Source organism: Peromyscus eremicus, chromosome 17, assembly GCF_949786415.1.
Source record: "Peromyscus eremicus chromosome 17, PerEre_H2_v1, whole genome shotgun sequence".
Taxonomy (NCBI): Eukaryota; Metazoa; Chordata; class Mammalia; order Rodentia; family Cricetidae; genus Peromyscus; species Peromyscus eremicus.
Window position 1 is genome coordinate 57,410,114 of NC_081433.1, and position 27,901 is coordinate 57,438,014.

The window sequence follows — 27,901 nt, forward strand, 5'->3', positions numbered from 1 at the left end:
CAAGCTACGTTCCCATGAATTGTTTGTCTTCATTCACATGGAAGGAATTAATAAACACTGCAAAATTACACAGAAGTCACTCACCCTGCCCCATCAGGCCCTTGTTTATAATGGAGACCCCTGCAGCTCACTGCCTTAAACTTCAGTCTGTGATCTGGCTGTTGTCTAGTCTGTTTCCCCTGCAGTGTGCACAGTACACTGTTCCTCCTCTTCCGGTCTAAAGGGAGAAGCCAAGCTCCACACACAAATCCTCTTCCTGTCACTGCAATGGACAGTCCACTCAAACTGGTAATTTCTCTGTGGTGCTACAGACCTGTAATCCAAGGATTTAGGGTTGTTAGTCAGGAGGACAGCAAGGGCAATGCCCTGTGGGGCTACAGACAGGGTTCAAGTCCACCTCAATCTTACACTGGAGACTTTTACTCAAAACCACTTTTCAAAAAGAATGGAGATGCAGCTGTTCTAGCTGTTCTATATCTTTATGGCACACCAGGACTTAATGTTGGTCCCCTGAGCAGCAAGGTAGAAACCTGTTCTTCGCTAGGGGGAGGGGGGGTGGGGGGGATTGGCTGGTTATAATTTAGGGCTGTCTCCTTTGTTATGGGAATTGTAGCTTAACGCCCAGTTAGTCCTGGTGAACAAACATATACATTTTATCACATTAATCTGTAACAGGCATGGTTTCCATATTAGTTATCTTTGGAGTATTTGAGAGGCAGCCCTCCCTTTGCTATATTCTACTTTGTGTGACTTAATGTCTCCTAAGAATTGGTAAATCTTTATACCATTAATTCAATTCCATCAATTCTACTTGTTTTTTGTTCTGTTTTGTTTTGTTTTTGGAGGGGGGGGTTCGGGATGGGGGGGTTCGGGATGGGGGGGTTCGAGACAGAGTTTCTCTGTGTAGCTTTTGGAGCCTGTCCTGGAACTCACAGAGATGCACCTTCCTCTGCCTCCCCAGTGCTGGGATTAACCACAGCCCAGCCTAATTCTACTTTTCTACACCACAGTTTAGCAGTGAGTAACTCTGGATGGATCCTAAACCTAAATGTTACATGTTAAAAGTGCAAAACTTCTGGAAGATACTAGAGAGACCAGGGCTCTCCGAGTCTGGCAAACCTGCTTTCCATAGTGGCAATATAAGCACCACAGATGCCAGTATTTCACAGTGATGTCCACAATAAGGGTATTCCTAAGCACAGTCCCGCTCCCAATACCCTGCACAGACACAGCCCATAGAGTGAAGTTATTCACAGGTTGCCGCGCTGGCCCTGGGAGTCACACGGACCACGCAGGACGGAGCAGGACTACACCAGGACCTCCCACTCAGCCATGGGAAGTCCTACTATATTGGCTCACACCCGGCTCAGCCGACTGGTCCTCCCAGTCTGGGGACAGCAGCCCCTCGCTCACCATGGCCGACCACTCCTCCCAGCCTGGGACAGCAGCCCCTCGCTCACCACAAAGCTGACTCTGTGATCAACCGCACTTCGCCCCACAGCGGAGATTAGCAGAGGAAATAAGCCTAGCGCCCGGAAGAACCCTCCCATCTGACTAGCAGGTCAACTGGAGGCTCTGATTGGTTAGTGAGGCCTGAGTGACAGGACCTGGTGAGCTGAAAGGATACAGCAGGGATTCCCAGTCTCTAGCTTCCACCTGAAGCTCAGACCTATGCCAGATTTACTGGAGATTTGTGGCAAATTCAACAGTAAATATCTCATTAATGTAAACCAAGGCATTCAGTTTTAAAAGGAAGTATACAAATTCAGAAGGACGCTAATCTTAAAACAGTGTTGCATAAGAGGAACATAGGGTATCTCAAGAGCATTTTAATCAAAAGTCCACAGTAGTGTTGGGACTGATAACCAGAGCTCCATGTGTGGAAAAAGTTGGGTTCTCAGGACCTGAAGCAATCCCTTCCCAAGAACTGACCCCAGAACTTTACCAGCTCTCCCAAGCATGTTCCTGGTTTTAAAGAATGAGCTCTGCTTTTTGCTCTATACATCAGGGCCTTAGAGAAACCTCCCAAGGCCTAGACAGGTTGCCAAACAGAGTTATGTCTGGCTATTTAAATAGTATACAGTAGTTAAAAGGACCAAACTGTTGTAAAACTGATCTTCTGGGTGTTTGATAATCATTCTCGGAGCCTATTCTAATGTGCTTAGAGAGGATAAAAGAAATATTTCTCCCCTTTCCCTACAAGATCAATGAGGTCGCTGGAAACTAAGGCCATTGATCACTTGTTGCCTTGTTCACAGAGGCCATGGAGACCCCACTCAATAAATTTGAAATATAGTCCAGTCTACAAAAAGGAGGGTCAATGTGGTGAAGATTTTCTCAAGTCTTCAAAAGAAGCCACGTTACATAAAGAAAAGTCTTTGACTCATCCTCACATTGATGAACAACTGGTAAAAGAAAGACTAGAAGAGTCTGAGGTTCCTCTAAAGCCCAAGTGAACCCTGAGGACTAGTTGCTCAACTGGCCTTGATAGCACAGAAAGAAAGATTAATTTTGGCCACCTTTATGGGCCTCAGCATTCAGAAGAAAAATTTAACCAAAGACTAAGAGAATTGGTAACAACCCAAGGGACTGCACTCCATGGACATTAGATGTGAGTCTACATGAGATGTCTATTTAGACAACCAATCTCACTAATATTTTCTTCTTCATAAAAAAAAATACTATGTATATGTGAGATGTCAGACTTTGGCTTCCTGAGCACCTGCACACAACCAAGAAAGACAGACCCATGATTGTTTTATCCCCCAATTAAATAATGCCTAAATACCACTTCTCTCTCTATCCAGAAGCCACATGGGAAGAGCATCATGCTGACTTTTGGCTGCTGAAACAGCCTTAAAAGGGTGTGAAAGCTTACTGTGGATTCATCATTCCAGAGACCAACTGTAGAGGTTAAAGAGAAACATGTAATAAACAGGGGCTACTGTGAGCCCATCAACAATGTCTTATGGACTTTGGACATTTTAGTCCTTTCCAGACACCAGTAAAGAAATTCCTTTCCTGTCTATATCTGAGAGATTGGTCTTTATGAGAGGTCCTCTGGAATGGTAGCCCAATATTGCCACATGATATCCCAAATTCAGCTGGAAGAAGCCAAATCATTCATTGTCCCAATCCCATAATGGCAGTTAGGGTTACCTTTTCAAAAGGAGGTGGGATAAGAACTGGAGGTAGAATCGATGAGACAGTTTAGGATAAAAAAGACCCCAAAGAAAAGTAACTCAATGCTTTCTTGACTAAAAGCCAGAAGTAACACTAGGACTCTTAGCAGTTTCATCCTTGCCAGAGGCCAAAGATGCCAAAAGAGTTTTGGGAGCTCTGTTCTCTGATGCTAAGTGATTCTGGGGGACTTAGGAAGGCAGAAAGTTAAAAGTAGTAAAGAAGGCCTGTTAAGAGAAAAAGACCTGTGGTCAAGAGAATCAAATCTCTGTTCTGGATGCAGATCTAAGTATTCAATGGGGAAAGGTCAATCTCCTGGCCAAGGAACCTGGTCTGGGGAGCCCAAGAAATGTCTACTCGGGACATTTATAGATCACCTATAATTGACTAACTGATTGCACATTGGTAATCCCAACTGCACTTAAAACTGGTAAATTTTCAAGCTCCTTCCTGCTCCTCCCTTTCCGTACAGTGACCATAACTGCTTATAATGTGTGGGCAATGAATTCCCGTTCTTACACATATGCCTCTACATCACCACTACCTAATAAAAGCTTGGGCTGCATTAGGACACTCCTTCCCCATCTCTTTTTCCTTCTTACTGACCAGTCAAGGCTCAGCCTGGAATGATTGACACACTTGGGCTTGGAGACAGGAAAGAGATGGTGGAAATGGTATAATTATAATTCCCCAAGTTATGTTAAGTTTAAATAGGCTTTATGTCTATGTGCTCCAGAGACTAGGGATTTTCATGAGAGCACATCAAGGATTACTCACACATTTTCTCTCAGGCTGAACATCTTAAACCTGGAAAATAACAGTTCCATTAGGCAGTGCCACACATTTCACCCAGCTCTTCTATTTTGCTTGAACTAGAGTAACTACAGTAATTTGGTTTCAGGAAATTGACACATGAATATTGTCTTTTTCTTGCTGTGTTAAAAAGAATCACAGGGTGGTACACAGGGCACTGGCCTTATGTGCTACTATCAAACCTCCTCAGATTTTTCTAAAGTCACTCTATTGACCTCTACCATCATTCATTATTTCCATCCTATGACTCTGGCCTCATTCTGTCCTTGTTTCCAGGATCTGGAATGCAGAGTTGGCTATTTGCTAGAGTATTACTCCTTTATTATGGAGGTATTTCTTCTGCAGAATTCCTTGTGAAGACATCACTTAATGTATTATTCTCATTCTAGAAAAAATAAAACCTTTTTTGTGTATTTTTGGACTTAATTTTGCATTTGTATTTCTAAATTGAGTAAATCATTATTAATTCAGATCCTACTGATTTTTTAGTATTATTTCACAGATTCTATATTCTTTTTTCTTTTTTTTCCTAGAAAGTTGGTTGGAAAATGTTTCATTTATATAATATTCTATCTGGAAGATGCTGATTCCTTGGAGTCATCTATTACCCCTGGTTCTTACAATCTTTGTGCCTCTGGTTCTATAGAAGTACTAGCCTTAAGGGGAGGATTTTAAACAAGTCATCCCATTTAAAACTGGGTTCACACTTACTCTTTATTTTGCTCCAGTTTGGGGTCTCTGTGTTAGTTTTCATCTCCTGTGAGAAGATGCTTCTCTAATGAGAGCTGATTGAAACACAGGTCTATGGGTATGACACTCATTATGTCCCTTTGCTACTTCAGTAGAATAATAGTATTGGGTTTCCCCCAGGCTCATGCCTTATCTATTCTCAGGATCTTGGCTGCTTTATCAGTGTCAGGTATGGGTTCCATCTCATGGAGCGGTCCTTAAATACAATCAACAGTGACCAGTCACTTCCATAACCTTTGTACCACTATTACACCAGAATCTCTGACAGGCAAGTCTCTATTTTAGGGTGCAGTATTTATAGCTTGGTGATATTAGTGTTTAACCTTTCTGTTCTGGTGGGCATGCACAGTACCTTGCACATCATAAATACTAGTGAGTAGGACTGAAGCTTCTAGTTAGGCACCAGTTCAACTTTTCCCACTTTTTGATTTTTGTTTTCTTAATAGTTAATAGTTTAGTTTTTTTTTATATATTCTAGATATTATCTCTCCCTTTCATATGGAGCTAGTGAGATTTTTTTTTTTTACCCACACTTGAGGACTCCTTTTCACTCAAGTAATGGTGTTCTTTTTTGCATATAAACTTTTTAGTTTCATGAGGTCTGATTTATTAATTTTTGTTTTTAATGTCTATACTTTTAGGGTCCTGTTCAGAAAGTCCTTTCCTGCTTGAATGAGGTCAAGCCAATTCCTACTTTCTCTTCTGTCAGATTCATGGTATCAAGTCTTAGGTTCTGGCCCTTGATGAAGGTGAAGTTGACTTTTGTGCTTGGTTTGGGTAAAGGATTGAGTTTCATTCTTTTCCATGTAGCTAATCTGGATTGATCAGTATCATTTGTTGAATTGCTATCAATTCTCTGTGGTATACCCTGGACTTCTTTGTTAAATAACACATGGGTCTATAAGTATAAATTTACGAATAGGTGCTTAATTATATTTCATTAGTCAATGAATCTTTTTTTATTGAATATCACACTTTTTTTTCATTCCGATAGCTCTATAGTACAACTGGAAATGTGTGATTAGAATACTTCAAGCAGTATTATTGTTGTTTATGATTGCTTTGACTAATCTGGTTCTTTTGTACTTACATATAAAATTTAAGATCAGTTTATCAATTTCTGTAAAGAATTGTGTTGGAATTGTTAAGGAGTTTCATTGAGTCTCTAGATTAATTTTTTGGAATGGCCGTCTTCATCATATTATCCCTGCCAATCCAAGAGTATAGGGGTCTTTCCAGTTTATTGTATCTTCTTTTTTGTTTCATGAAGCGTAGAGTTTTCATTGTACAAGTCATTCAATTCCTTGGAGATATATATATATAATGTTTTTTCGAGACAGGATTTCTCTGTGTTGTTTTTGTGCCTGTCCTAGATCTCACTCTGTAAACCAGGCTGGCCTCAAACTCAGAGATCCACCTGGCTCTGCCTCCCGAGAACTGGGATTAAATGTGCCACCACTGCCCAGCTTTCTTGGTTATATTTAATTTAAGATATTTATGAGAATTATTAATGTTCAGAAGATTCCTTTGAGAAAAAATAATTGGATGGGAGGAAGATAGTTGTGTTGAATACAGATATCACTTTGTGCTGCTTATGCAGATAAACTACATGTTTGTAAGAGTATCAGTTGGTTATTCAAGTGTTAGAAAATCTTCGGTACCAAAGACATTATTTGACAACTTCATGGGTGAATTTTCTGAGTATTCTATGCATCCTATAGTAGTACTATTAACCAATCACACTTCACTGTTCATTTTAGAAGTTAACCATTGGAGGCCAAGATTAATTGTACATTTAGTAGGTTTTATTTTGAGCCATTTTGGTGTTTGACACAATAGGATATAGTAATTGATCTGATAGATAGGCTTGGAAGTCATTTTTGTAACAACAGGACCCATTTTAGGCCATTTATTCTGAAATCCTGGAAGAAGGTAGCTATAGACACTCAAGAAAAAGTCTATAAATGATTTCACTGATTTTATAGAGAGGTAGTGAGTTCCTTTGCTCATTCATTCAACAAACATTGGATGTATATCATGAGCCAAGAATTGTATGATACTCTTAGAAGTCAAGTTACAATATGATCTTTTGCTTGGAAGCTTCCCCTAGAGTTTTTTACTTGACAGATAGGCCTAGTGGTGGTTTAGTTAATTGTTTTTATTTTTTTCTTAATTTTTATTTTCCTTCATGAATGAACTCATAAGTACTTGTTGACTTTTGTTTCCTTTTTATTTGTATCCTTGTTGATTAGTTCCATTTGCAAGCAGTTAGTCACTTTTCTCAGTCACTTGCTAAAATATACCTCATTTTACATTTCACTTCCACAATGTATCTGTCTTCTCCTGGAACATAAGCAATGCCATAACTGACTCTTTCATAGTCCTTTACACTAGGAATGAAACACACCATAAAATAATAATAATAATAATAATAATAATAATAATAATAATAATAATATTCAGATCTTGGGTTTTTGAGAGGGTCTCACAATAGAACTAATGGGTTTGGAACTTGATATTGTAGTCCAGGCTGGCCCAAACCCATGGAAACCTATCTGCCTCTCATAAAATCACATTTTTTTTGGCTTTCATCTAAATGCCAGACTTTGGGGAAGGAATTTCTTGGGGAACTGACACATGGATTCTGGAGTAGAACTCAGGTCTTCACGGTTGTACAGCGAGCACTTTACTGGCTGAGCCATCTCCTCAGTCCCCAGATTTTAGCTTTTTATGTATGTATTTGTATCAGTGATGGGCTATAGGTGGATCATGAACCTAGAGTGGAGAGAGGGGAAGTAAGTCTCCAGACAGAGATGGGAGATAGGAACTGCAGACAGAGATGGGAGATAGGGACTGTAATAATAAAATGACTGTGACAGGAAAACTGAAAAAAAAAAAGTCTACTGGGGATGGAGAGGTGGAAAGCAAGTGGCGGAGGGAGGACTATTAGAGGAGGATCTTCAAAAACAAGTTGTATTTTCAAAATACCATAAAGGAACCTAACACTTGGTATACTAATTAAAAATACTTAATATCAGAATGAGTAATTTTTGCCCCTCAAAAGGTCAAGGTATTAGTCAAATAATAATTCTTGTTTCTAGTGTGTTTCATTTTAAAACTGAAAACATTCAGCTTTAAATGGGAGATCTCTGTCAAATCCCTCACCTCAGAGCTCAGAGAACTCCTTGGGAGAGGAGACAACAACAGTGTAAGAGCCTGAGGGGATGGAGGGGACCACAAAAGCAAGGCCTCTACACACACTGAGCTAAGCTCCTATGAACCACAGAGACTGAAGCAGCGAGCACAAGGCCTGCCTGGAGGGGGGGGGGGGGTTGTCGGCACCAGGTCTTCTGCGTGTCTATGATAGTTCCCAGTTCAGTGTTTTATGGGACTCCTGGGTATGTAAATGAGTCAATCTCTGATTCTGGTGCCGGTGTTGGGCTATTTTCCTTCTGTTGGTTAGACTTGTCCAACTGTGATGTGATGGTTTTTGTTTCATCTAATTATATTTTATTTTGTTCTGTTTTGTTACTACCTCTTAGAAGCATGTTATTCTCTAATAAAAGACAGAAAGAGTAAATCTGGATGGGAGGGGAGGAACTGGGAGGATTAGAGGGAAGAAAAATTGTAGTCAGGATATATTTTATGAGAGGAGAATCTATTTTCAATAAAAAGGAAAAACAAAAATAAAAAATGCAAGTGAAAATACTGGGCTGATGGGATGTTTCTGTGAGTGAAGGCACCTCTTCACAAATTTATGATATAGACTTCTATGCTTATCTTTGCTTTATACACAATAATACACACACACACACACACACACACACACACACACACACACACACACACCCCTTTCCCTACTAAATTCAGTTATGCTGCCTTTATCTGCATGTGTTTAATGTTAATCACTTAGGATTGAGATCAGCATCCTCCCTGAAAAGACAGACTAACCTGTTCTTCCCTCATGAGCTTTTGATGGCTTGGCACTGTCTGTCTAGGATTATACAATCTCAAAGTGTCATTTAAGATTGAGTAAAGAGGTGTTAATGTTGCGGAATGTCTCAGCAAGGGTGTGTGGGTTCATGTGGATTCATGGAAAGAAAATTCAGATGAATCTAGCCTTTCTTGGCTGCAGGGGAATCCAGCCTCTAAGGACTGAAGCATTTCCTTCTCCCAGAGCATTTTTATTTTTCTCAATGTTTACACTTTAGCAAGTTGATTTCCATATGCTCAAAACAACCTGAAAGGAGCTCCCAAGAATACAATGCCAAGTGCAAATTCCTTGATTTATCACGTACCATGGTTTTCCAGGTTTCCTGAACCAAGTTTTGCATAGGCCTTTGATCCCTGGGAGACTCTCAGACAAGATTCACATAGGGTGATAAGAGAAACAAAAGGTATGGGTTAAACAAAGGCTGGATTAGGGCTCGGTGCTGCTCTCCGGAGCCAGGCCAGGAGGAGCTCAGCAGGAATGCAGCCATGTGCTAACTTTCTAGGTTTAACGGAATGTAAATGTTGTGTGAATATTAAAACCTAAATTTCCTTGTAGAATTTTAGAAATGTACATTTCAAATACCTAGAATGAGTGTAAGTTGTAGGTTTCTGTGCTGTAGCTGTTGAGGGAGAAAAGTACTGAGGTTTTGATGAAACTTAATTATCTTGCTATTTTCTTCATTTATTTTTACTTAGCTGGCCTCAAACTGGCTGTATAGCTGAGGCTGGCCTTCAATTCCTGATGCACATGCTTCCACCTCCTCAGTTCATGAATTATTAGAGTGAACTTGTAGCAAATTAAATTATATTTAATTTAATATATTAAATTTTCAAAATATGAATAATAGTATACCTAATTTGGAGGAACTGACTTAAAATGTTAGAGAATTACAGAACATTTTATTTGGAGACAGAAAGTGTGGGTTCTCATCCTGTGTGACTTTTGTCTCACTCAGGTAATTAATTGACTTTGGTTAACAAATGAAAATTGAACAGGATTTTCCTCTTGAAGTAATTAAACAGCATATAGCTTATTGTCTCTCATGAAATCAATGGGCAGGGAGCATGGAGGATTGCTGAGGGTCATGGGAGTATACAGCAGGTGACAACTAGTGTTTGACAAGTGGACCCACCAGATGTGTAACTCCCTAAACGGGGAGCCCCACATGGCAAAGCCTTGGGGTCAACTGGCTGTGGAAACCAGTTGTTTTCTGTCTGTAACTTTCTCGGGTGTCACTGTTATGCCTCCCTAATAAGAACAGCTGTGGGGTTCTTTCCACAGCCCTGTGGTAGTGTGTTTTTACATCTTTGAGTACACATGTAGCTGTGGATGATCAGGAAGATGACTTCGGTTTAAGCTATATAATTTTGATGTATAGAAATAATACTGGAATATTTTATATTACTCAGACTGACATAGGATTCTCAGTCTCAAAGACAGCATTTTACACATTTTGCAAAGACCTTAGAACTAGCCCAAAACAGACAAAGCTGCCTCTACAGAGACTATACAAAGACTAATTTCTAGGTGTTGTCTATTGCTAAATCAAGGACAGGTTGTTTACATCAAGACATAGTCCTTGCAGTAGCTCCCTTTCTGCATATACCCTGACCACTCAAGGTCCAGCCCATTGTTTAATGTCTGGGACCCCTCACCAACTTAGAACTATGTGCATGGGTCAATGTGACACTACCAGCCTAAGAGAAACTACATGACTTATCCTGTATTAGAGAATGGGTAGGACCCTGAAAATGTAATTTATAATTGTCCAGATTTTGGCTGTGGAACAGAGCAGGAGTGATGTAGAGACAGGGGCTGAGGAAGAGCAGCAAAGAAGAGCAGGGCAGCAGAGGTACAGAGAGAGAGCGAGCAGAGGAAAGGTGTACAGAGAGAGAGAGCTGTGGAGGCAGTAAAGTGAATTAAGGAAGCATAATTATTTATTTGTAACAAAGGAGTTTTTGTACAGTGTTGAAGATCTACAACTTCTTGTAAAATTCACATTTGCTCTTTACCTTTTTAAACAAACATTTATAACCATTACTTTATACAGATATAGATATGTAAATACAACATCAAGTTCAGTGGTCCTTCAGCATTTTCAACTTAAATTTTTTTGAACATAAAAACAGGTGATAATTCCAAATTCCAGAGTTATTTGAAACTGGAAAATATTTTCTCTGTAGAAAATAGTAAAAATAATAACATTTCCCAATAAACCCTTTTAAGCCAAATAATAGCTGAATTATACATATAAATATTGATTAGATTCTGGGATATAGAAGAAAGCTATCTTCATCTATTCAGAAAGCTATGTTTTACTTAAGTTGTGTGAGATTCCTATTTATCTTCCCCTTCACTGATTGATTTACAGCAGACATTTTTCTTTAGGCTAATCCATAATCTAAAAAGATTTTAGCCTCCCCTCCTGAAAGTACAGCCAGCATATTCGTTCATCAGCTTGATACAGTACAAATTCTTATCCTAATAGTGAAATGTTTCCCTAAAGCATGCCCAGTAAAACTTATTATAAGCCATAGTTATCCTAGGGTCCTCCTTGCTAGGTAGCCTCCCTGGATCTGTGAGTTGCAGTCTGATTGTCCTTTGCTTTATATCTAGTATCCACTTATGAGTGAGTACATACCGTGTTTGTTCTTCTGGGTTTGGGTTATCTCACTCAGGATGATATTTTCTAGTTCTATCCATTTGCCTGCAAATTTCATGCTGTCATTGTTTTTCTCTGCTGAGTAGTACTCCATTGTGTATATGTAGCACATTTTCTTAACCCATTCTTCAGTTGATGGGCATCTAGGTTGTTTTTAGGTTCTAGATATTACAAATAATGCTGCTATGAATATAGTTGAGCATGTATCTTTGTGGTATGATTGAGCATTCCCTGGGTATATACCGAAGAGTGGTATGGCTGGGTCTTGAGGTAGACTGATTCCCAATTTTCTGAGAAACCACCATACTGATTTCCACAGTGGTTGTACAAGTTTGCACTCTCACCATGTTGAGCGTACCTCTTGCTCCACATCCTCTCTAACATAGACTGTCATCAGTGTTTTTGATCTTAGCCATTCTGACAGGTGTAAGATGGTATCTCAGAGTCATTTTGATTCGCATTTCTCTGATGACTAAGGATGTTGAGCATTTTCTTAAATGTCTTTCAGCCATTTGAGATTCTGTTGAGAATTCTCTGTTTAGGTCTGTCGCCCATTTTTTTAATTGGAGTGTTCAGTATTTTGATGTCTAGTTTCTTGAGTTCTTTATATACTTTGGAGATCAGCCCTCTGTCAGATGTGGAGTTGGTGAAGATCTTTTCCCATTCTGTAGGCTGTCTTTTTTTCTTATTAACTGTGTCCTTTGCCCTACAAAGCTTCTCAGTTTCAAGAGATCCAATTTATTAATTGTTGCTCTCAGTGTCTGTGCTACTGGTGTTATATTTAGGAAGTAGTCTCCTGTGCCAATGCATTCAAGAGTAGTTCCTACTTTCTCTTCTATCATGTTCAGTGTTAGTGGATTTATGTTGAGGTCTTTGATCCACTTGGACTTGAGTTTTATGAATGGTGACAGATATGGATCTATTTGTAATCTTTTACATGTTGACATCCAGTTATGTCAGCACCATTAGTTGAAGATACTTTCTTTTTTCCATTGTATTGTTTTGGCTTCTTTGTCAAAAATCGGGTGTTCATAAGTGTGCGGATTGATGTGAGAGTCTTCAATTCGATTCCATTGGTCTGTATTTCAGTTTTTTTGCTAGTACCAAGCTGTTTTTATTACTATAGCTCTATAGTAGAGCTTGAGGTCAGGGATGGTAATGCCTCCAGAGGTTGCTTTATTGTACAGGATTCTTTGAGCTATCCTGGGCTTTTTGTTTTTCCATATAAAGTTGAGTATTGTTCTTTCCAAGTCTGTGAAGAATTGTGTTGGAATTTTGATGGGGCTTGCATTGAATCTGTGGATTGCTTTTGGTAAGATTGACATTTTTACTATGTTAATCCTACCTATCCATGAGCATGGGAGATCTTTCCATTTTCTGATATCTTCTTCAATTCCTTTCTTCAGAGACTTAAAGTTCTTATCACACAGGTTCTTCACTTGTTTAGTTAGTGTTACCCCAAGGTATTTTATATTATTTGTGGCTATTGTAAAGGGTGATGTTTCTCTGATTTCTTTCTCAGCCCTTTTATCATTTGTATATAGGAGGGCTACTGATTTTTTTGAGTTGATCTTGTATCCTGCCACATTACTGAAGGTGTATATCAACTGTAGGAGTTCCCTGGTAGAATTTTTGGGGTCATTTATGTATACTATCATATCATCTGCAAATAGTGAAAATTTGACTTCTTCCTTTCCAATTTGTATCACTTTGTTCTCATTTTGTCTTATTGCTCTGGCTAGAACTTCAAGTACTATATTGAATAAATATGGGGAGATTGAACAGCCTTCTCTTGTTCTTGATTTTAGTGGAATCACTTTGAGTTTCTCTCCATTTAATTTGATGTTGGCTGTTAGCTTGCTGTAAATTGCCTTTATTATGTTTAGGTATGTTCCTTGTATTCCTGATCTTGCCAAGACCTTTATCATGAAGGGCTGTTGGATTTTGTCAAAGGCTGTTTCAGCATATAATGGGATGATCATGTGGGGTTTTTTTCTTTCAGTTTGTTTATATGGTGTATTACATCGACAGACTTTCATATGTTGAACCATCCTTGCATCCCTGGGATGATGCCTATTTGGTCATGGTGGATAATTTTTTTTAATGTGTTCTTGGATTCAGTTTGCTAATATTTTGTTGAGTATTTTTGCATTAATGTTCGTTAGGGAGATTGGTCTGTAATTCTCTTTCTTTATTGCATCTTTGTGTGGTTTGGGTATCATGGTAACTGTAGCCTCATAAAAAGACTTTGCTAATGTTCCTTCTGTTTCTATTGTGTGGAACAATTTGAAGAGTATTGTAATTAGCTCTTCTTTGAAAATCTGGTAGGATTCTGTGCTGAAACCATCTGGTCCTTGGGCTTTTTTTGATTGAGAGACTTTTTTTTTTTTTTAAGATTTATTTATTTACTATGTATACAGTGTTCTGCCTGCATGTATGCCTGCAGGCCAGAAGAGGGCACCATATCTCATTATAGATGGTCAAATCCCATGTGGTTGCTGGGATTTGAACTCAGAATGTCTGGAGGAGCAGGGAACTGAACTCAGGACCTAGAGCCATCAGTCACCACTCTTATCCTCTGAGCCATCTCTCTAGCCCTGGTTGGGAGACTTTTAATGACTGTTTCTATTTCCTTAGGAGTTATTGATCTATTTAAGTAGTTTATCTAGTTTTGATTTAACTTTGGTATGTGGTACATATCCAGAAAACTGACCATTTTTTTCAGATTTTCCAATTTTGTGGAGTATAGGTTTTTGAAGTATAACCTGATGATTCTCTGGATTTCCTCGTTGTCTGTTGTTATGCCTCCCTTTTCATTTCTGATTTTGTTAATTTGGATTCTCTCTCTCTCTTCCTTTTGGTTAACTTAAATAGGGGTTTGCCTATCTTGTTGATTTTTTCAAAGAACCAACTCTTTGTTTCATTGATTCTTTGTATTGTTCTCTTGGTTTCTATTTCATTGATTTCAGTCCTCAATTTGATTGTTTCCTGGTGTCTATTCCTCCTGGGTGAGTTTGTTTCTTTTTGTTCTAGAGCTTTCAGGTGTGCTATTAAGTCACTAGTGTGAGAATTCTTCAACTTCTTTATGTGGGCATTTAGTGCTATGCATTTTCTTCTTAGCACTGCTTTCATAGTGTCCTATAAGTTTGGGTATGTTGTACTTTCACTTTCATTGAATTCTAGGAAATCTTTAATTTCTTTCTTTATCTTCCTTGACCCATTGGTGCTTTAGTTGGGCATTATTCAGTTTCCATGAGATTGTAGACTTCCTATAATTTTTGTGCTGTTGAAATCTAACTTTAAGGCATGGTGGTCCAATAAAATACAGGAGGTTATTACAATGTTTTTGTATCTGTTGAGATTTGCTTTGTGGCCAAGCATGTGGTCACTTTTCAAGAAAGTTCCATGGGGTGCTGAGAAGAAAATATATTTTCTTGTGTTTGTGTGGAATGTTCCATAGATATCTATTAATTCCATTTGAGTTATAATGTCTGTTAGTTCCCTTATTTCTCTGTTAACTTTCATTCTGGCAGACCTGTTCACTGGTGAAAGTGGAGAGTGGAAGTTAGTGTGTAGGGTTTAATGTGCATTTAAAGCTTTATTAATATTTCTTTTACATATATTGGTGCCCTTGTATTTGGGGTATAAATGTTCAGAAATAAGACTTCATCTTGATGGATTTTTTTCCTGTGATGAATATGTAATGTCCTTCTTGATCTCTTTGGATTAACTTTAATTTGAAGTCTATTTTGTTAGATATTAGGATAGCTACACCAACTTGCTTCTTAAGGACATTTGACTAGAAAGACTTTTCCCAGCCCTTTACTCTGAGGTAGTGTCTGTTTTTGAAGTTGAGGTGTATTTCTTATATGCAGCAGAAGGATAGATTGTGTTTTTATATCCACTCTGTTAGCCTGTATCTTTTTATAGACAAATTGAATCCATTGATATTAAGAGACATTAATGACCAGTGACTGTCAATTCTTTTTTTTTTTTTTTTTTTTTTGGTGGTAATGTGTGTTTCCCTTCTTTAGGATTTGTTGATGTGGGATTATCTATTGCCTGTGTTTTCATGGGTGCATCTAACTTCCTTGGGTTGGATTTATCCTTCTAGTGCTTTCTGTAGGGCTGGATTTGTGGATAGGTATTGTTTAAGTCTGGTTTTGTCGTGGAATAATTTGTTTATTTAATCCATCTATGATGATTGAGAGTTTTGCTGGGTATAATAGTTTGGGCTGGCATCTGTGGTCTCTTAGTTTCTGCATAATGTCTGTCCAGGACCTTCTGGCTTTCAGAGTCTCCATTGGGAAGTTAGGTGTTATTCTGATGGGTCTACCTTTATATGTTACTTGGCCTTTTTCCTTTGCAGCTCAATGTTTTTCTTTATTCTGTATGTTTAATGGTTTTATTATTATGTAGCAAGGGGAATTCTCTTTTGGGTCCAGTGTATTTGGTGTTCTGTAAGCTTCTTGTATATTATAGACATGTCTTTCTTTAGGTTGGGAAAGTTTTCTTCCATGATTTTGTTGAATATATTCTCTGTGCCTTTGAGCTAGGATTCTTCTCCTTCTTCTATCTCTATTATTCTTAGCTTTGGTCTTTTCATGGTGCCCCACATTTCCTGGATGTTTTGTGTTATGACTTTGTTTGTTTTAATGTTTTTTTGACTGACAAATCTATTTCCTCTATCATATCTTCAATGCCAGAGTCTCTCTTCCATCTCTTGCATTCTGTTGTTTATGCTTGCATCTGTAGTTCCTGTTCATTTACTGAGATTTTCCATTTCCAGCATTCCCACAGTTTGTGTCTTGTTTTTTGCCTCTACTTAAATTTTCAAGTCTTGAACTGTTTTCTTCACCTGTTTGATTGCTTTTTCTTCGTTTTCTTGAATTTAAGGAATTTACAGATTTTTTTAAAGTGAATTTTTCATCTCCTCTTTAAAGGCCTCTATCATCTTCTTGAAGTGATTTATAAGGTTATTTCCTTCTCTTTCTTCTATATGGGATGTTCAGGTCCTGCTGATGTAGAACCACTAGGATCTGGTGGTGCCATATTGCTCTTTATGTTGTTGAATGTATTCTTGCATTGGCATCTACCCATCTCTTCCTCCAATAGGTGCAAACAGTGTCTGTATCTCAGGGAGCCACTCTTGGTCCAATCGACATGCCTGGTCCAGTTGGAGATCTTGGTCCAGTTGGAGCTGGCAGAGACTGAATCTCAAGGAGCAGCTGCAGTCTTAGAGTATGGGTGGGTTTGAGGGGTAGAGTGGGGCTTGTAGGTTACAGATGGGGGGTGTTGGTGGTCAGGTCTACCTGCAGGAGACCTGCCTTCTGGCCTGAAACTGGGTGGGGGTATAGGGACACTGGTTGTGCCCCTCGGCCTAAAGCCTAGAGGCTGGTGTGTTTGGCTAGGAGAGCAAGACTCATCTCTTGGTCCAATTGGAGCTGGTGCAGTCTGTGTCTCTTATTTGTAACATTTATAAGACAAACCATATCATGGCTTCAGAGCTCACCCACACTTCTCTTACAGCTCCCTGCACAGGCACTCACATCACAACACACAAAAACACTCATTTCTGCTCCACTGAAAGGCCCCATTTTAAAATTTTTAAGTCATGAATTAATATATTTGAGCTAGTTTTTCTGGGTAGCTTTTCTGGAACTCATCTATGTAGACCAGGCTAGTATAATCCTGTTGTCTTCCATGAGCTGGGATTACAGGTGTGTGCCCAGTAAAATATCAGTGATCTTCAAGTTATTTTTCCCACTCATACATGTCTAAGTGGTTGTGTATTGCAGCAAATGTGACATCTGCTATCAAATGTAGCTCTTGCTTACAAGTTTACAATCATTGGGATGACATTTCCTACTCTTTAATTGGAAGTTAGGACTCTTGAGTTCATATTACTTAAATACAGAATACATTTTAGTCCTATGGACATATGGAGACATGGTGGGTGCTTCTGTTAAGTGAAGCTATTATTATTTTTCTATAACACTAACAATGTACCAAGAAGGTTCAGACAAACACAAATTAAGGAATAAAGTTTTCCTGCAGTCCCAGACTATGTTCTGTTAGGCCACTGAAAAAAGGTTGTGCACCTTGTAGGGATACTCAATGCCTTGCTTTGTCACAACACAAGGTCTGTTTAGCCAGCTTGGCTTTAAGGAACAGCTAGGTGTTTGCTGTGAATTAGGGCTCTTCGTAAACAATGAGGTGAGGAAGACTGAACATAGCCAGAATCCATAAGTGTCCTTGTCTATAATTCATTCAGCTGAGTAAAACTGTGTATGCAATCCTGGCACTTATTTTTATACTATTGCCTCTCTATGTTTATAGCCCAAATGATCATATAGCCACTCCTACCCCACTTTTTTTCTTGGGAAATTTCTTAGTAGAAAATAGTAGCTTTTATTTAAGCTTTCCTATGTTTATATTTTGCCTACATGTATGTCTTTGTACTACTTGCATTTCTGGTACCTATGGAGGCCAGAAGTGGATAACAGATTCCCTGCAACTGGAATTATAGATAATTTTGAGCTGCTATGTGGGTGCTGAAAATCACACCCTAGATTTTACTAGGTCCCCAAGAAAGTAACCAGTCCTCTTAATTGCTGAGCCTTTGCTCCAGTCCCTCTGTTTTGTCCTCCATCATAGGAAATGTGTTTGATCCTGTCTCTGTCTGACTTTATAGTTGTTTGGTTGTTCGTTTGTTTGTTTATTTATGTTTTTGAGACAGGCTCTCAGGTAGCCTAGACTGACCTTGACCTCATTGTGACTACTTGAACTTCTGATACTACTTCTATGTCTCCAGAAGTTCTGGCATTACAAGTGAGCACTACTACCATAGCTGTTACATGTGTTGTTGGTCATGTGAATGCAAGGCAACTCCCCTAACTAGGTGAGCTACATCCCCAGCCCTGTCATAGTGCCTTACTAGCAATTGGTGATTTGCATATGTGGTTTATGTACTATGCTATAGGCTTCTGGTAATCAGAGATTTTTACTATATTTTGTCCATCCCTAAAAATACTGACATATTGTGCTCTATTATCTCTATAATTCTTGAGAATCACCATTTTCATTTAAACTAGTGATTTATTGTGTTGGGATTTTATTCCTCAAGTGACTAATGCTAACTGAGAGTCCCTTTGAATTCAGAAAAAAATGAGAATGCCAATACTACATGAGCAAACTTTAGCTCTTGCACATTTTTACAATAAATTGACTTTTGAAATTAAACCCATTGAAAGCATTAATGCTATCCTCATTCAGCAATGGCTCAGTGTTTGCAAGTCTTGGAGACTGGTTGATTTATTTGGCCAAGCCACTTGGCAGATAAGTCAATGTCTCTGTAGTCACATCTGATTTTCCCTTCAAAGATGGAGGATTGCAGGATGCTTACCCTGGCAGCTACACCGTAGTTGCCAAGAATAAGGAATGAGTAGAAGATATAGCAACAACTAACCCACCACAGCTGAGTGGACAGAGCATAGTAGGCTTGTCCTCAGGTACACCCTGAGCAGTGCTCTCTGGCCATTTGATCCTCTGGCTTTCGAACCCAAAGCTCCCTCTGTATACATTCCTGTATATTCCATAGCTCTTTGTAAATGCCTGATTGCCCTAGCCTTAGAATGACTTCTTTAAGTTTCAGGATCTCCAGACAACCTGAATGTCATCCAAAGTCACCATCATGCAAGCCTCCTGAGGGTTGTGCTGGTACCAGAGAAGCAGAATATCATCCCTTTCAACATGCAATTCTTCATGCCAGCAGTTTTTCTTCTTTCAAGAGACATAATCTCAAACAGGGGTACACCTGACACGTGTCCTTATGGGCCCCCATTGCTGCCTATTTACCACATTTGAGAGGAACTCAGTCTTGTGGCTTTTGTCAAGTTGTCAGCCACTTTTTAAAGACTTATATTGTCAATTACTCTCTTGATTCTTCCCTCATTTTCTGGAGATTTCAGCTCAGAAACTTATTGAAGTACCATGTCTAAGTGAGTTTGATGCTATCAATCTTATATTGCTCCTGGGTTTTCAGGGATGAAATAAGATAAGCTTGGATAAGGCATTCACACCTTACTGCTATTAATGACATGTTCATGAGGCTGAATTGATGGCTCAGCAGCTAAAAGCAATGGTTGCTCATCTACAGGGACTTGATGTGACTTCCAGCACCCAAAAGACAGTTCAGAACTCTGTTAACTTCAGTCATGGAGGATCTGACATCATCTTTGCTCTCTACTGGTCTTTGGTATGCATTTGGTATACACAGTGGGCAAGACTTATACATAAACTAATTATAACTCTTTTTTAAAATACCATATGCATGAAGAAAACAACTTTTACAATCTGGAATGACATATATGTCCTTTCACCATTTGCATATCTGGTGAACTGGGAGGCTAGAAGAGGCATCAAATCTTCTGAAACTGGAAACACAAGTAGTTCTGAGCCATCTGATGTGGGTGCTCAGAACCAAACTTCAATAGCCAAGAGGAGCAATATTACTGAACAAACCCTTCAGCTCTGAAATATGCCATTATAATGCAGAAGATGAAGATGTTCAATTACTCCTTCTGTCTCCTATTACCTGAAGGAGATGAAAGTCCCTGTTAGATGATTGTCAAAGAATTCAATGGATTCCTATCCCACTGTGAATGGACTCTCCACATTTCTTATTTTCATTATTAACATGGTTCTCTTAAAGAAAGCAAAGATTACAAAAGGTTTTGTTGCAACCAGAGTCCAGTCAGAATATATTAAATAAAGTCCCATAATTTGAGATATGCTCTTTCTTTCTGGAACTTTTTTTGAACAAGGTATCTGTACACAGCCATGGCAGTCCTAGAACTCATGATGTGGACCAATCTGGCCTCAAAATCAGAGAGATTGGCCTGGCAATGTCTCTCAAGTGCTGGAATTATAAGCATGCACCCCTAAGACCAGCCGAGATTTTTAAAAATGAATGAGAGAATGAAAGGATAAAATAAGATTTAAAAAAGAACCATCATTGTTTTGATGTGCAGTAATACTTCTTGAAATACTATAATAATTTAAACTGGCAAATCACTTCATATGTTCTTAACAATTGTCTTATTTTCTTTGCTTTGTTAATTTCATCCACTTAAAAAATGTTTGAACTGTGTGTGTACAAACCTGTGCCATGATGTACATGTAACAATGAGAGGACAACTTATATATGTCTAATGTCTACTTTCCCTATGTGAGTTTTAGAGCTGACACCTAGGGAGTCTAGTTTGGCTATAAGTAACCTCATTTGGGCATTATTTGGGTATAAGATTAATTTACGTATGTGCTGGTATGTGGCTGTGCATATGCCACAGCCCAGATGAAAAATAATAGAAAACTTGTAGGAGTAAGTAATATAGGTCTCCTAGAGATTGAACTCAGGTCATCAGGCTTAGCAGTAACCAATTTTAGCTACTGAGAAACATCTTAGGCATTCATTTATTGTTCGGAGGAAGTATTATGAACAAGTGTTTAGTCCTAACACATCCCCCCTCCAAAAAAAAAAGAAAGAAAAAAAGAAAAAAAAGAGACAGAAGTATATCATTTTCATTTACAAATAGAATTTTTTATTCAAATTGTCCTGCTTTCCTCCATCTTTAGATAACAATATGTTTACATACTGAAAAAGATATTTTATTGTTGTAATGTTTCAGCTAATCATATTTGAGCATCAATAAGACAGCTAAGTGGGAAATGTCTGTGGTATGCAGTGCTGGAACATGACCTTGATATCCATATAAAGATGGCCCAAATTAGACCCCACAAAGTTGTCTTCCGGTCTCCACATATACGTCATGGCCTAAAAACCCATAATCACATCACATCACACACACCAGAATTTTAAAATAAATCTCAGAATTTTAAAATAAATCTCATTGCTGTTATGTTGTTTGTCATCTCTAGATAATTCCCCTAGAAGGCAGTACTTCAAGATAAAGTGTCAAATAGATAACTACTGTGAACAGGAAGAACCATGGAACATCAAATAATATATGTATATCCATATCACATCAAGTGATGCTGTGAGACATACAGTAGATTACTATTTGTCCTACTTTATTACATCTCTATCAGAGAGATGAAAATGCAGCTTTGGATACACACATGAGGTATTTATTGTTTCCTATATTCTCTTCTATTAAGCATTTTAACATTAACATTGTTAAAATGTATACACAAAACAGTGCACATTGCAGGTATATCTTCTGTCCTTGGACTTGTACTCAAGAGGCTGACATAGGAGAACCAAGAGTTGAAATATATCCCTGACTAATTACTGACATTTAAGCCAGCTGGATAACAAACAACATCTCAAAGGAATTTGTAAAAATATGAAAACAAAAACTGGAACAAAAACACACCACCCTTTCACAGACACCCTTACTTGAAAAGTGTGATCACACACTGCCTGATGTTTAAATAAACAATGGACCACTTAGATTCAACCCATTCTATACACTGATGCAGAAAAATACCTATAAACCAGGTAAAAAATACAATAGAAGATGAATAGAAGCCACAGAAATAATATAAAATCTGCCCAATAAAATTCAGTAAATGGATTAGCCACACATGGAGCAACCTTCAATATCTATTCCCAAATTTTCAAAATACAATCCACAACCACAATGGTTGACTTTACTATTACACTTGATTGAACACAGTAAATAATTTACTTCTTTCAGGCTATGATGAAAAAGACTTTCTTGAAACTGTAGACAACTGTGAGGTTTAAAGTCTTTACCAAATTGTTTACATAAATAGGGTTTTCCTCTTGAATATGTTCTTCCCCACTTCCTAACATCAAGATGATAAATTAAAACAAGTCATTAAATTTTCACTCATGAATGTTTGTCTCATGTAAGCATTCATTCCTGTAACACAAATGTTGAGGCATTTAAAGGCTTACTTACAGAGATTTTCTTCATCAGGAAATCTCTGTTCATGTAACAGAGAGCAAGCAAGTATGCTTGAAGTCAGAGAAATCAACCCTACTCAGTAGGTAGTATCATTTGGGAAGATTTAAAAAATGCTGCCCTGCTGGGAAAAAATATGCCACTAGGGTGGGCTTGAGAGTTACATCCACACACCACTTCCAGGTCCTACTCTCTGCTTCATATTGCAGGTTCAGGAAGTGAATTCTTAGCTTCCTGCTTTAGCTGCCATGTCTGATAGTTGTTGCCATGCTATTTTCATGGTGATCCTATATCTCTCTGGAACCAAAGGGCCAAATTAAACTCTTTCATAAGTTGACTTAGACATCATATTTTACCACAGAAACAGAAAAGACACTAATTCACATCCATAAAATTTAAGACCTGCATGAATTATTTCACAAAATTGAAGAAGTATGAAATTTAAAAGGGTTACCTTAGGATTTAAATTCATAGGGCTTTTGTCCATGAGTTTGCACATGAAAACAAAATAAAGAGGGACATCATAATGCTTAAACAGATTGTTAGGCCAGGCGGTGGTGGCGCATGCTTTTAATCCCAGCACTCGGGAGGCAGAGCCAGGCGGATCTCTGTGAGTTCGAGGCCAGCCTGGGCTACCAAGTGAGTCCCAGGAAAGGCGCAAAGCTACACAGAGAAACCCTGTCTCAAAAAAAAAAAAAAAAAAACCCAAAAAAAAAAAAAAAACCAAAAACCAGATTGTTGACACTTGTCAGAATTTTTTCCTCCAGAATCTTGTGTAACTAAATGTAAGTGTGCTGGCTAAAAATCTTTCCAAATCCTTCATAGTCAGATTCTCTCCTATATTAGGTTTTTTTCAGGCCCTCAAAGACTACTGTGATATGCCAGAAACCAATTCATTAGATCAATTACACACTGAAAGTTTTACTCTTGTATAAAGACTACCATGAAATGCAAAATGGTAACACACTGACTAAATTTATAGAATTTCTCTGCAGTATGACTTTTTCTCATGAACTCGAAGCTACGGATATATGCAAAGGCTTTATCACACTGATTACATTTGTAGGGTTTCTCTCCAGTATGTGTTCTTTTATGTTTTTGGAGATTACTGTGTAGTGAAAAGGCTTTCCCACATTGAATACATTCATAAGGTTTCTCTCCAGTATGTGTTCTTTTATGAATTTGAAGCTGACTATGACTTGCAAAAGCATTACCACACTGACTACATTCATAGGGTTTCTCTCCAGTATGTGTTCTTTTATGGTTTTGGAGATTACAGTATATAAAGGATTTACCACAATGATTGCATTCATAGGGTTTCTCTCCAGTATGTGTTCTTTTATGTATATGGAGAGTGCTGCTTTGTACAAAGGCTTTGTTGCATTGATTACATTTACAGGATTTCTCTCCAGTATGTATTCTTTTACAGTTTTGGAAACTAATGCTCTGTGCAAAGGCTTTACCACATTGATTACATTCATAAGGTTTTGCTCCAGTATGTGTTCTCTTATGTATTCAAAGATTACTGTGATATGCAAAATCTTTACCACACTGATTGCATTCATAGGGTTTCTCTCCAGTATGTACTCTTTTATGTATTCAAAGATGACTGAGACTTGGAAAGGCTTTTCCACACTGATTACATTCATAGGGTTTTTCTCCAGCATGTGTTCGTTTATGTATTTGGAGCATACTGTGGCATCCAGAAGCTTCACCATACTGAATATCTTCATAGAGTTTCTCTCCAGCATGAATTCTTTCATGCCTTTGAAGAGGATTGTAATATACAAAGGCTTTAACACATTGAGTATACTCAGAGAGTTTCTCTTCTGAATTCTTCTTTCATACCTACAAAAATAAGTGGCACATATTAAAGCTTTACCACATTCATTACACTGATGAATCTTTATATCTGTATGAGTTAATTTTACAATTTGGTCCAATTGTAAAAAGTAATAAGATCTTAAGGTTTATACTCATGGTATTCCTTTTCATTAAGGGTTGTTTTTCATCTTTGAAGATACCTGTGATGGTAAGAGCCTTTATTACATAGCTCACATTTATAGCATCATTTCCTATATGAGGTTTTTCACAATTTGAATAGAACTGAAAGAACTCAGAGCTTTACCATACTTACTGCATTCATAAATGTTCATACAGTGTGAGTCATACTACATTTGCAAGGTGAACCAGGACAAACAGAAGTATGTATATATTCCAGTACTCATAGAGTCTTTCTGCAATATGAGTTTACTGATGTATTCCCAAGGATGTTGGAAAACCAATTAATTGTAAATTTGTTTCATATTCAACAAGTTTACTCAGACTGGGGACTTCTATATATCTTCTAGTTGTTCTGGGAAAGAAAGTTATGTTGTTCTTTCCACATTCCTGTGCTCTCATGGCTTGTATACATATTGAAATATGCTATACCTATCAAAGGAAGAGTAACAAGTAAATGGTTTCTACATTGCATTCACACAGTCTGACTTTCTATTCCTTATAGATGTGTAGTATAGGGATTAAGGTTTCTTCACAACAACCATTTTGACTCATAATCTGCCCATCTCAGTGAACTGAGCAAAATCACAACAAGTATACGAGTAACACTAGCTTTGCTGTGGGTTATTTGCTTATTAGAAGGTTTTGGACATATACTTATCACCTATTCAATGTGTATATCCTTTGCAATATCTGAGTGGGATGAAACTAAATGGACTGGCAGTTCTACAGCATAGCTCTCCTGGAGCTATGATTCAAATGGTGATATCAGTTAAGGAAGTATTTCCTTGTTTTCTTTCTTAGAGGAATGCCTTGGAAACATAGATTAGCTACCTAATGTTGATGTATATGGTTTTGTGAGAGTTTAATAATCATCATTACACTTTAAGCTGTGCTACTTACACTGCTGCTTTTCTTTAAAATTTCCAGGACACATTAAAATTTCTTCAGAGGCACATTTGTATCAGCTTGCATATGAAAATTACCTTCCATGTCTTCTAGAATGTTGAAAATGTTCTTCAATGTTATGATCTTCCCAACTGTAGCCTGAAATATAGTACCAGAAAATGTATGATATATTATTGGAAATTATGCAAAATTTAACTTAATATCTTCAGAAAACCCTAGAAACTTGGCTGATTTATTCACCTCATTCTTTCTCTTGCTCAAACGAAATTACCCAAGTGTATCAATAAACAAGGAACATTATCCTTTTATTTTGAAACATGAAGGAAAATCCATAGTCTTACCTATAGCAGTGAGGTTCCTATAGGTCTCCAGCATTACATCTTTGTAGAGGCTCTTCTGGGAAGGATCCAACAAAGTCCACTCTTCCTGAGTGAAGTCAACATGCACATCATCGTAGGTCACTGCATTCTAAAATTCCCCATACATGTGTACAAAAGAAAGCATGATACTGATAACACTGTAAATGTATACTTCTTTGACAATATAATTGTCAAAGTCTCATAATTCTGGTGCTTCCCACATTTATTCCATGACACAGAATTTCTGTAATCACCAAGTCACTTTAGAAGTAAACTGAATAAGAGGTTCATCTGTCATTTCTACACCCTTTGAATAGGATATAGCTTTGAAAGAGAAATGCCAATTAACAGACATAGAGACAAGCAAGCAGATGAATGGTACTGACTACCTATCGGAGAAAGTGAATGAATAATTGCTAACTACAAAAAGATGGACAAGCTGGGTATATTGGCTCCTGCTTTTAATGATGCCAGCACTCCGGAGGCAGAGGCAGGTGAGTTCAATTGCATTAAATGCCACTTTGGCATATCTAGTGAGTTTCAGGATGGCCAGCGTTACATATTAATAAGATCATGTCTCCCTCACAAAAATCAAACAAACTAAAAAGGTAGAAAGAAATCAGAAGTTTTTACTAAAGTTCCTACAGAGTTATTCACTCAATCCAATTCTGTATTGATCTTTCAGAAACCTGAAGTGCCACAGTTTAAACTGTAACATTAATAAGATCTTTACTAAAAGGAATGTGTTATAGTTATAAATAGACAGATAAAAAACATTAGCAATGTAAATGTTGATCATAAATAAACAACATAGGACAGGAGAGATGGCTCCACAGTTAAGAGCTCTTGCTTATCTTGCAGATAGGTGGGCTCAATTGCCAGTACTTACATGGGAGCTCACAACTATTCATTTACTCCAAGTTCAGGGATTCTGAGGCTATCTTATGACTACTGCGAGGGACAGGCACATATGTGGTGCATATCCATGCATATAGGCAAAAGACATACCCATTTAAAAGGATTCAAAATAAACATAGTAGGTAAGAAGAATGTAACAAATCTATAATCCAATGACTCAGAGTCTCAGAAAGCATTAATTGCCATCCTGGGAAAGAGAATGATACCCTCTGCCAATTTTGAAAATTCAAGATGTAGGTGAAGCTCAGCACAACAGCATATGCTTGTTATGGACACAAACCTACATTCCAGGCCCATTAGCCAATAATACAAAAAAAAAAAAAAATACCACACAGGCATGTTGGCCCAGCTTTAATTCCAGCATTAGGTGCCAGAATCATTTGGATCTTTGGGTTGAGGCTAGCCTGGTCTACAGAGCTACTTTCAGGACAGCCAGGACTTCACATAGAAACCTTATCTTCAAAAACCATCTGTAATAGTGTTGAAGGCATGACAGCAGGACACAAGGAACAGAAAATGGGCTATAGATATGCAAATCCCATTCCCAATGAGGAATTTCAAACAGAAAGGCTCCTCCTACTAAAGGTTCTACAAGAACCCCAAGGAAAGCCACCAAGAAGAGACAAGTGTTCAAATCATCCTATCTGGGAGCTTTTAATTCAATGACTCAGGTCACTATAGGCTCATGGTCATTCCATGAATAAAATGTATTTATTCTAACTTTAATGATTGCTATAGTCTGCAACAGCCCCTATACTGTTCAAATATCCAAAGTCTCTTCTGAGACTCAGGCAATCTCATGACTGTCACATCTTGTAAAATCAGAAAACAAGTTACCTCTTTCCAACATACAATGGCACAGAATGCCCATTCCCATTCCAAAGGAGAGGAATGGGGACATAGTGAGGGAAGATTGGACCAAGGCAAGACTGCAACCCAGGAGGACAAATACCAAATCCTGTAGCTCTGTCTCAGACACATGGGGCTTCAGTTTCAAAGGGCTTGGGTGGTTCATTTTCCCTGCAGCTTCTTATACATCTCTCTCTTTAGCTACTTGCAATCCCTATAAGCAGCTCTCCATTGAAGATCTCTCATAGCTTAGATATCTCAACATCTTGTGGTCTCAAAATGCAACCCAGGCTTCATCCTCATAGCTTCATTCAATGAAATTTCATACTGGATCTCTGACTCTGCCAAACATAGATGCCTGCGACAGTGGTGAACTGAAACCACAGACTAAGAACCATGACCTGAAATTTTTAGTCCTTGTTTCCAGAACCAGCACAACATGGGTGATCCTGCCAAGTTTGGCTTCTTAATTGGGATGGACCATGCCAAGCTTGGACCACAGTTGCAACAGGTT

The 27,901-nt window shown here is 38.1% G+C and overlaps 1 protein-coding gene and 1 pseudogene across 2 annotated transcripts in view; both read right to left on the reverse strand.

The window, feature by feature from the left end:
• LOC131894295 (zinc finger protein 431-like) overlaps nt 1–25,651 on the reverse strand; it is a 60,351-nt gene extending 34,700 nt beyond the window's left edge. The window contains exons 1-2 of one of the 2 annotated variants that reach the window (XM_059244525.1): nt 25,603–25,651; nt 25,339–25,399 (exon numbers count right to left, since the gene is read on the reverse strand). In XM_059244525.1, the coding sequence (XP_059100508.1) occupies nt 25,339–25,399; nt 25,603–25,636 (95 nt within the window). In that variant the 5' untranslated portion in view covers nt 25,637–25,651. Of the gene's footprint in view, nt 1–1,460; nt 1,521–25,338; nt 25,400–25,602 lie in introns of those variants that run through there. The other variant, XM_059244524.1, reaches the window with a different exon arrangement.
• Nucleotides 23,135–24,043, reverse strand: LOC131894674 (zinc finger protein 120-like; annotated as a pseudogene).
• Nucleotides 25,652–27,901: the final 2,250 nt, after the last annotated feature.